Below are 10263 nucleotides of genomic sequence, written 5' to 3'. Positions count from 1 at the left end.
ATTATCAAATATGAAAAAAATTTGGTTAATGATAATTTTAAAATATTATCAAATACGGCAATTCAATATTATCAAATCAACAATACAAGATATTTTCTTTTACAAAAGAAATACGAATTTTTTTTTCTGAATTATGTAAATATCAAATAATAATATTATAAAACATAAAAATATTAATTTCTGAATTAGAAAATATGACAATATTATCAAATAATATCATAGAATATTCTACTCAATATCATATAATATCAACAATACTATTTTCTGAATTAAGGAAAATTAGTCACCTAGAAAAATTATATACTTATCATAACATATTGTTTCCTATAAATCAAAGAAAACAAACACAAAACTTGAGAGTATAGTTAATTTGGTTAAACTTTTCTTTTCCCGGCAATTTGGCTAAACTATTCACCAATTTGCTGATTGTATAAAAAAGCGAGGGTTGCGAGAAAATTAAAAAAAAAAATGAGGAAGAGGAGAGACAAGTGGCAGCGATTCACGGATGCACAGAACTCCGTAAGTAGAATAGTACCAAACCAAACCCGCACCATTCACACCTTTCCCCTGTTGTCTTTTAAAAAAAATAAAAAACAAAAAAACCTTATTTTATATTTTAACCAGTTTTATTTTTCTTCTTCTCATTTTAAACTTTCAAATTATTCCGAAAGCTTCTCTTTTTCTCTCCGGCATCTTCTTACTCCTCTGCTCCTCTCAGTAATCGTTTGATTTCTTCTTAGATTTTTGTTTCGGTTCCCTGTAATCCTAAAGAATCACTTGCATTTTCCTTCCTTCTTTCTCTGATTTTCTAAAAGCATCGTCTCTTCGTGTTTCTTCTTCCCGTGTTAATGTTTTCCTCGGAGAATTCTCCCTCTGATTTCGATTGAGCGAAAAAAAAAAATGAACATATTTCGATTCGCAGAGCCTAACTCCCGAGATCGATTAGCTTCGAAAGTGCACACATCTCCTCGCCAAGGTTCCCTCTCTCCCTCTCTTTTGTTTTTCCGTCTCTGTTTTTTGTTATTGACGACGAGAAAACCCCAAGAAGAAAAAAACGATTAGATTTGTGTAACAAAATTTAGTAGCAAATATTTTTTTTTTAAATAGTATATAGTAAAGCCCCTCTGAGATTTTATTTGTTTCCTTCTTAGCCGGGTTGGTCGAGAATCTCCTCAGATCTCTGCCCTAATTGGTTACTACTAAATACTGCTAATTTTTTTTTTTTTTTTTTATTATCTGAGGAAAAAATTAATAGTTCAAGAAGGATAAAAACAAAAACATGGTGATTTGTTTCTTTGTGGAAAACTACAGTTAAAGGCAGTGTTGTAGAGAAGATGAGTCAGATTGCTCTGCTTTTACTATAAAAAAAAATAAAGTTAAAGCAAACAAGGAACCAAAAAAAATTAATTATCTTAGGGAAAGGTTTGTTGTTGTGTAGTGTCATGATTTTGTTTTGTTTGTTTGTTTAGTTAATCAGTGTGCCCTTAACCTCCTTGCTTTGCTTTATTCTGTTTCTCCCCCCCCCCCCCCCCCCCCCCATTTTATGCTACAAATCACTCTTTTTGTCTCCCAAGTTTTGATTTTTTGTTATTAGTTTCTTCCGTTGTAAAGTTAAAGTCGATTGCTTTTATCAAAGTCATCATCATCTTCTACTTCTTCTCATTATTGAATTTTTATCTTTTGTCAGGAAAGAAACAGAGTCAGAAACTCAAGTCTCCAAAGTCATCTTCTGAGTTTAGTTCTTGCCATTGTGAATCTCTAAGTGAAAACAAGGTATGTATAATACTCTTTTATGATATACTTTAAGCATTTTTTGGGTTCCAGTTCTTGTTTTGAAAATGACTTCTTGGACTTATTGTAGTTGCAGCTAGATTCTGGTCATCAAGGCACTGGATTACCAATGAAGAGTTTGTTAGCACAAGAAAAGTCAAAGCAGAAAGAATCTAAAAAGAGATCACCAAGCATTATAGCCAGATTGATGGGTCTTGATGTCTTGCCATCGCTTCAGAGTTCTTCTTCTCACAGACAACCCAAGTCTGTGGAGAATCAGAAGCAAGGTAGGAGTGGTGGTGAAGGCACTTCTTATAAATCACCAACAAGGAGCTCAAAGAGTGGTGAGCAAAAGTTCAAAGATGTTTTCGAAGTTTTGGATGCTAAGAAGGCAGCGAGCAATAGAAACTTGTATCATCATCATCAGGCTGCTAATCTCACCCAGGCAGAGTTGGCTTTTATAAGGCAGAAGTTCATGGAGGCTAAGAGGTTATCAACTGATGAGAAACTTCGTCATTCTAAAGAGTTCAACGATGCGCTTGAGGCTCTAGACTCTAACAAAGACCTTTTAATAAAGTTTCTTCAGCAACCAGATTCGCTATTCACTAAACATCTGCATGATCTTCAAACCACACCTCACAAGAAGTCTCCAAACAGCCAGAGGCATGTGGATAGTCTAAAAACTCAGAAAGCTGATAAGGACTTGTTATGGAAGAGTCCTCATCGGCATGGTGGTGGTGGTGGTTGTCATAGCCATTCTCATACCAGGCATGCTTCTTATGACACACATGATTTACAGCCAACCAATATTGTTGTTCTGAAACCTAGCCTCGGTGAGCCACGTTATGCTAGTAGAGCCTTTGCATCGCCAAGCTCTTCTTCCGATGAGTTCAGAGCAGATCGTAGGCTTCTTCCATGCACCAGCAGGAGGCAGAAGAGTAATGAAGATATCCGCCTTTCAAGACATAGTTCTAGAGATTCCGGAGAGTTTTCCAAAATAATGTCAAGGCAAAGGAAGGCGAGCCGTGGTAATGGTGGTAGTAGTAGTAGTGCCATGAGGTTCGAGGCTCCCGGATTCAGAGGATACGCAGGTGATGAAAGCTCATCAGGGAGTGATTCCGCAAGTGAGTCAGAGCTAGTGCCAGTAACTTCAAGAACAAGAACCGCCTTTAACCGTAAGAACTACCAGAGATCTTTGCCGTCCAAGTCAACAACAACATCATCTGTGACCAGGGAAGCCAAGAGGAGACTCTCAGAGAGATGGAAGCTGACACACAAGTACGAGGAAGAGATAGAAATTCGTAGAAGCGGGACATTAGCTGAAATGCTTGCAAGTTCAGATAGGGAGGCAAGACCAGCAAGTTTTAATGGACTCGTTTTCGAAGAGGGGATTATTAGTAAAAGAGTTGAGTGGACTGAATCGCCAGAACCGGTCGGAATCAGCAGTAGAGATGGTTGGAAAGGAAGTTTCTCAAAATCCAAAACTATCATGAACCAGGAAAGCACCTATGGTTACACGATAGTGCTTCCTAAGGAGTTGAACTATCGAGATGGATTAGTGAAGGGAAGCTCTTCTCAGTCTTACTTGGCAAGCAAGTCTTCAAGACTTGGTAGTTATAAATCTCATTCATCATACAATAGTTCACCAGAGGTCAACATGAGCCCAAGTTTAACCAAGTTCCTTTATCAAAAAGAGAAGCTCTCTCATTCTAAAGCACGTTACAGTTTCTCAGTAGATGCAAATTCAGACAGTGAGGATAGTTCGGCTTCTGATGATATGAAGACGGCAATGTCTTCTGAAGCTCCGGATTTGTCAACTGTCACCTCGTTAACTGACCCTGTAAGTGAGAGCATTATGTTTCAAGATCATTGGTGTGTGCTTTTATGATATACATATATTAATGGTTTACTGATGTTACTAGGATATCTCAAGGATGCCAACTGAGAATGTAAAACATTCTTCGGTTCCTGAACCACAGTCTCTTGAAAGCTCAAAGGAAGGAGATCAACCAAGTCCGGTTTCAGTTCTAGAAGCTTCTTTTGATGATGATGTTTCATCGAGTTCTGAATGTTTCGAGAGTGTTAGCGCCGATCTCCAAGGTATTTCAATCAGTTCTTGTTGGTCCATTGATTCTTTTCGTACGCTAGTATATGCATTGATGTGTCAATCGCTATCTCTATGTTCCAGGACTCAGGAAGCAACTACAGCTCCTCAAACTAGAGACAGCTGCTTACAATGAAGGTGGCATGCTCGTTTCAAGTGATGAAGACGACACAGATCAGGAAGAGTCATCAACCATAACTGATGAGGTTAAAGAAGAAGACTGGAAGTCACTATACTTAGTTGACTTCTTAGCAAGCTCTAGATTCAGTGACTCAGACCACACCTCCACTGTCATGGAAATGACACCTGTAGATCCATCCTTGTTTGAGGATCTTGAGAAGAAGTACTCCAGCGTGAAAACCTCAACCCGGTTGGAAAGAAAGTTGCTTTTTGATCAGATCAGTAGAGAGCTTGTGCAGATATTGAAGCAGTTTTCGGATCCACATCCTTGGGTTAAACCTACAAGGGTCTGCCCGAAATGGGATACAAACATGATACAGGAGAGACTGCGCGATTTGGTGACAAGAAAACACGATAAACCAAGCAAAGATGATGCGGAGGAGAAGGAGTTGCAGTGGCTAAGCTTGGGAGATGACATTGAAATCATAGGTAGAGAGATTGAGGAAATGCTGACAGATGAACTCATAGCTGAGCTTGTAGTAGATGCAATCTTCTAGAAAGTTAAATAATATTATCTATTACATACTTTTGAAGAATAAAACAGGAAAAAAAAGCAATGTGTAATGACAGTTTCATCATATGAGGTGATGAATAATGAAGCAAGTGTCCTTTGGACAAAAAAACACCAATCATCTGGAAGTTTTAGGTACTCCTTCCTAATGGATACTAAAACTGGAATAGGGAAAGTCTGTGAAATACACTGGAAGGATGACTATAGATATGTATTAGCCCAAACAAGAGGAGCAGGTTAAAACGCATGAAAGCCTCTAAAAACACACTAGAACAAGGATTCAAACAAAACTAGTCAAAAAGGAGTGATGTCTCCAGTCACATAACTTCTTTGAAGTAAAATCAATACTGAAGGATGTCACACCTAAATATTTGCCAAAACCCCACCAACTGTAATTAACTTTAAACCCAGTCACAATGAACATAAACAGATCCCAAAACGATGTACATTTTCCAATTTCACAAGCTTAATAACAAAACTAGATCTTGACCCGCCCAACCGGGCGGGTATTTATTTTATGTTTTTAGTTTTTTATTTATAAATGATATATTTGTAATATTTAAACATAAATTTATATTGAAAATTAAAAATTGTAGTTATAATAAAAATTAAAAGTTTTAAAACATATTTTGATATAAATTTTAAATTCCTAATTAAAATAATATAGAAATGGGTCATAATTTTTCCAATTCCAAAATCTTAGCATTCTTAATAACAAATAAAATAATCTATAAATACATAAAATATATAAACATATTTGAAATTAAAATAAATTTGTTAAAAAGAAATCTTACGCCATTGTTGTTTATTTCTATAGTTTGACCCGTGACCGTATAAATATTTGCTTTCACCTCAATTTTTTTCTTTGTTCTAATGATAATATATATATATATATATATATGTGTGTGTGTGTGTGTAAATTAATATGTATTACATAATTGTTAGTATAACATTTTAAAACAAAATTTTTTATATATTACTTTAAATAATTATATTATGTGATTTTAATCGTCTATTATATCACTGTGTATCATATAAAAATCTAATATTTATAACTAATTGGACTTATATTATAAAAGGGTTATACTAACAATTTATAAATAAAATATTATTTTGGTTAAGATTCATTATATTAAAGAAATTTATTATTTAAATTAGGAAAAAACATTAAATACTTAAATCTATCATTTAAATAAGGAAAAGACAAAATTCTCTACTATCTTTGTTACCAAACAAAATTTAATTTTTTTAAAGACTATCCCTATTACCAAACAAAAGCTTAAAGTACTTCTACTTTAATAAGATAGATGTCAGAATCAATTTAAGGCAACAAAATATATTTAGCTAATATAAGTAGTAATTTGTGTCGTGGTGAAGAACAAAAAGAACAGAAGATAAGAAAAAAGAATAAAAAAAGACTATAGCAGAGCTCTTGAAAAAGAGACTATACATATTTCAATCATTTGCCAAAGAAGAAGGAATACAGTATCGTTGCGTGGCTAACTTAGAGACCTTTGCCTTCATCTTCGTTCAAGATTCGGTTACGGAAGTCACTGACCATACGAGGGAGACCATCACGCAGAGAGATCTTTGGTTCCCAGTTCAGAAGCTCCTTTGCCTTGCTTATGTCTGGTTTCCTCTTGTGAGGATCATCTGCTGTGTTCGGTTTGAACTCTATGGTCGCACTTGGGTCAATCACCTCCTTAACCACCTACACACACATTCATACACAGAACTGAGTGTTTCTTGTTAATTATAATCCGAAACTGAAGATAAAGAAAGCAAACCTCTGCAAGCTCAAGCATTGTGAATTCTCCTGGGTTACCAAGATTGAAAGGTCCTACGTGATCGTGTTCCATTAACGCTACAAGTCCATCCACCTAAAAAGAGATGTTTTGTTATATACATCAGGGTAATATATTCGTTTACACTGCCTGGAGCAGAATGGGGAAACAGAGGTTGTTTACTTACTAAGTCAGAAACATATTGAAAGCTTCGAGTTTGTTTTCCATCACCATAAACAGTCATTGGGTTTTTGCGGATGGCCTGCAATCATAGATATAAAACATCTTCCTCTGAGAGTGCTTTCCAAAAGGCTTGAAAGTTTAGGAGTTGATTTAAGGGTTGATGAAAGAGCTAAACCTGGGCAACGAAGTTACTAACAACACGCCCATCATCGAGGCACATTCTCGGTCCGTACGTGTTGAAAATACGAGCGATTCTAACCTGAAAATTTGTAAAACAAAAAAGATAGTTACACTCATATATCATTGATGTTTGCAAACGGCCATCAGTTCTGAACATTCCAATATCCAAAACTATCCTATCAACAAAAGTAAGAAACAGCATCTTCAAATGTAACAACAATAAGCACAACAACATGAAATCGTAATGGGTAGGAGTTGTAAAATCATGTAAATTTCTCCATCTACTGTGCTAAGAGGCTTGCAAGCATATAATCTATGGGATCATTTACCTCCACACCTGCACCTCGGTGATAATCCATGGCCAGTGTTTCTGCAGTACGCTTTCCTTCATCATAGCAACTCCTCTCACCTTCAACAAGATATCAGTGATCAATCTCTCGTTTATTTATAGATAACATAAACTTAGGAGCAAATACAAAAAAAAAAAAAAAATCCAACTCACCGATTGGGTTCACATTTCCCCAATACGTCTCCTTCTGAGGATGCTCAAGAGGATCTCCATAGACTTCACTTGTGCTTGTGAGCAGAAACCTCGCTCCAACTCTCTTTGCAAGACCCAGCATATTGAGAGTTCCCATTACATTTGTCTTGTGAAACCATCGTTAAGGATCAGCCAACAGAAGCATCTCATCACCAATGATCATAAAAAGTATAAGAGAATCTAACCAGAAACCAAAAAATCTACTACTTAGATGCGTATCAGCTGGATGCTAAGAATGGTGTTCATCAAGCTAACGTTTCCTACATTGAAACTATTCATTTGGAATCAGAAGTAGCATTTGAAAGCAAAGCAGGATCCATAGCCTCATCAGTGTTCTAAAACTCGGCCTAGGCGCCTGCAAATCATTCATAAACTAACAATTATTAACGGTTTAGGCGCCTAGAGGCTAGTTCTCTACAAAAAGAGCGATTAGAAGTAATCATAAGGATATGATAGTCTTTACTGGATTAAACTTGTAATGAACAGGTGAGGCAGGGCAAGCTAAATGGTAAATCTGATCAACCTCTAGGAGGATCGGCTCAACCACATCGTGACGAATGAGCTCAAACCTAGGATTCGAGAACAGATGAACCAGATTCTCCTTCCTCCCCGTGAAGAAGTTATCAATCACGATCACTTCATCTCCCCTCCCTATAAGCTTATCCACGAGATGACTCCCGACGAATCCAGCTCCACCTGTCACCACGATCCTCAGCCTCCGCCCTCCGATACCGACGGGAACGCGGCCGGTCTTACTACCTCCGCCGTTATTAAAACTCATCTTGGAAGGCGAGTAGTTGTTGTTACTGTCCACGACGGATCTGGTGATGAGGGAGGTGGACTCGGCGGGGGATAGACGGGAGAGAGAAGGCTGGAGGATGAAGAAGGTTGATCCGATCAGGATCCCGACGAGGATGAAGAGGAGTCTCTGTTCGCGGAAGAGGTAGTGGAGCGATCTGGGGAGAGATCTGGGGTGCTTTAAGGCCTTGGGTGAGTAAGGAGACGACTGGCTCATGGGGATTGTGTCGTCGTCGCGCTTCGAGCTCATTTGCTTGTGAAGCTGCTTCATCGTTGCCGGTGAAATGAGATCTGGATAGATTCAAAAAGGAGAAGAAGGAGAGAGCGTTGAGGTAGTTACACGGTGATTCCTTGATGCGGCATCATGTATTTTCGCTCTTTTTTTTCCCCATTATATATTTTTGGTTTAGAGAAATATTTATGTATATAAAAATATATTTATGTTTAGCAAATCAAAATCCATATACTAAAAGGACAAATATCTTCCACTCTAAAAATATGTATATATTTTTGAAATATTTTTAGTTTAAATGATATTTCGAAATTTGAAATGCTATAATTGAATATATTTATTTTAATGATGATTTATGAGTTATTACCATATTTTTAAAAAGTCCAAAAATAAAAATAGATAATAAATGTAATATATGAGTTATTATCATATTTTAAAAAATTTACTAAAAATATAGATTAACATTAAATATAATTGTCCATGTCATATTAATCTATAAGACATGTCATTAATTCATATTATTTTTGTGAAAATAATTGTAGAAAAGACATGTGGCAAAATCACTTCTCAAATATAGTCTAAGGGATGTAAAATTTCATAATTATCAAAAATTAAAATTAAAAGATATTTATAAAATCTGTAGATATATATAAGAAACTAATGAGTTGATGATTTAATTTGATTTTATGGTTTAATTTTTATAATTTTCTAAAAATATGTATATATTTTTGAAATATTTTTAATTTAAATGATATTTTGAAATTTGAAATGCCATAATTGAATATGTTTATTTTAATGATGATTTATGAGTTATTACCATATTTTTAAAAAATTACCAAAATTATAAATTAACATTAAATATAATTGTTCATGTCATATTAATCTATAAGACATGTCATATTAATCTATAAGACATGTCATCAATTTTAGTAGTCATGTCATATTATTTTTGTGACAATGATTGTAGAGAAGATATATGGCAAAATCACTTCTCAAAGGACAAGACTTGGGTTCACCCCCTATGGTGAACTCTCAAATTCACCTCAATTGTTAGCACCAATCAAGTGCCATGTAGGATTAGTAAAAAATGAAACAAAATTAAAAAGAAAAAAAAGGGAAAGAAGTGAAAAATACGTCGACTAATTTTTGTAACGCCATCTATGGCTTCTTCTTCATCACCAACACATAATTTTAAAAGTTTTTTTATCATCTACACAGAATATTGAAAGTTTTATTTGTCAAATTGGTGTCTACAATCATCTTCCCTTATATCTCAAATCTAAACCCAAAATATTAAATCCTAAACCATTGGATAAACCCTAAATCTTTGGGTAAACCCTAAACCCTTGGATAAAAAGATATTCCAAAGGTTTAGAAATATTCCAAAGGTTTAGAGTTTATCCCAATGATTTAGGGTTTAGTGTTTTGGGTTTACCAATTTGACAAATAAAGCTTTTAATATTATGTGTGGATGATAAAGAAGCTTTTAATATTTTGTGTAGGTGATGAAGAAGAAGCCATGGATGGCGTTAAAAAAATTAGTCTACGTCTTTTTTATTTCTTTCCTTTTTTTTAATTTTGGTTCCTTTTTTATTAATCTTACATGGCACTTTGATTGGTGCTAACAATTGAGGTGAATTTGAGAGTTCACCACAGGGAGTGAACCCAAGTTTTGTTCTTCTCAAATATAGTCTAGGGGATCACTTTATAAAAGGGGAAATCGCATAAAAAACCTTCAAAATGTCACTTACTAGCACTTTAAACCTTCAAGTTTTTTCACTAACACTTTTAACCTTCAAAGTGACTTTTGTATCATAAAAAACCTTCAAATCAAAAAGTTGACCGGTTCAACAGGTAATTTTTCAAAAATAATTATTTAATTAATAAAATAAACAAAATAAATAAATAAAAATCCAAAATAAATAAAAATCAAAACTTTTAATTAAATTTACAAAAAAAAAAAAAACTAAATTCAAATTT

General features: G+C 34.9%; 2 protein-coding genes across 4 annotated transcripts; one reads left to right on the top strand and one right to left on the bottom strand.

Annotated features, from left to right (window-relative positions):
* The first annotated feature begins 547 nt into the window (after positions 1-547).
* On the top strand, positions 548-4611 carry LOC108855281 (uncharacterized). Of its 3 annotated transcripts, none has more exons than XM_018629057.2 (5): positions 548-976; positions 1688-1773; positions 1868-3610; positions 3693-3870; positions 3959-4611. In XM_018629057.2, the coding sequence occupies exons 1-5, from the start codon at positions 901-903 to the stop codon at positions 4549-4551; spliced, it is 2676 nt and encodes an 891-aa protein (XP_018484559.2). In that variant the 5' UTR covers positions 548-900; the 3' UTR covers positions 4552-4611. The 3 variants fall into 3 exon arrangements, with proteins under 3 accessions (XP_018484559.2, XP_018484558.2, XP_056865226.1); XM_018629056.2 differs by having other exon boundaries at positions 549-976; positions 1862-3610; XM_057009246.1 differs by lacking the exon at positions 548-976 and having other exon boundaries at positions 1617-1773; positions 1862-3610.
* A 1274-nt stretch (positions 4612-5885) lies between these two features.
* On the bottom strand, positions 5886-8422 carry LOC108831260 (UDP-glucuronic acid decarboxylase 1-like). The gene is made up of 7 exons (XM_018604819.2): positions 7705-8422; positions 7215-7362; positions 7042-7121; positions 6708-6791; positions 6537-6611; positions 6353-6445; positions 5886-6276 (listed from the first exon to the last, which is right to left on the bottom strand). The coding sequence occupies exons 1-7, from the start codon at positions 8320-8322 to the stop codon at positions 6070-6072; spliced, it is 1305 nt and encodes a 434-aa protein (XP_018460321.1). The 5' UTR covers positions 8323-8422; the 3' UTR covers positions 5886-6069.
* Positions 8423-10263: the final 1841 nt, after the last annotated feature.

Source organism: Raphanus sativus, chromosome 4, assembly GCF_000801105.2.
Source record: "Raphanus sativus cultivar WK10039 chromosome 4, ASM80110v3, whole genome shotgun sequence".
Classification (NCBI taxonomy): domain Eukaryota; kingdom Viridiplantae; phylum Streptophyta; class Magnoliopsida; order Brassicales; family Brassicaceae; genus Raphanus; species Raphanus sativus.
Note: the sequence above shows the minus strand (reverse complement) of the source record. Positions and strands in the feature narration are given on the sequence as shown.

Coding starts and splice junctions, on each gene's coding strand:
- LOC108855281 (XM_018629056.2), top strand. CDS start 901: ATGAACATATTTCGATTCGCAGAGCCTAACTCCCGAGATCGATTAGCT. Junction 977..1,687: donor GCACACATCTCCTCGCCAAG/GTTCCCTCTCTC, acceptor ATCTTTTGTCAG/GAAAGAAACAGAGTCAGAAA. Junction 1,774..1,861: donor AATCTCTAAGTGAAAACAAG/GTATGTATAATA, acceptor GACTTATTGTAG/TTGCAGCTAGATTCTGGTCA.
- LOC108831260 (XM_018604819.2), bottom strand. CDS start 8,322: ATGAAGCAGCTTCACAAGCAAATGAGCTCGAAGCGCGACGACGACACA. Junction 6,446..6,536: donor TTCAATATGTTTCTGACTTA/GTAAGTAAACAA, acceptor ATCTCTTTTTAG/GTGGATGGACTTGTAGCGTT. Junction 6,277..6,352: donor CAATGCTTGAGCTTGCAGAG/GTTTGCTTTCTT, acceptor ATGTGTGTGTAG/GTGGTTAAGGAGGTGATTGA.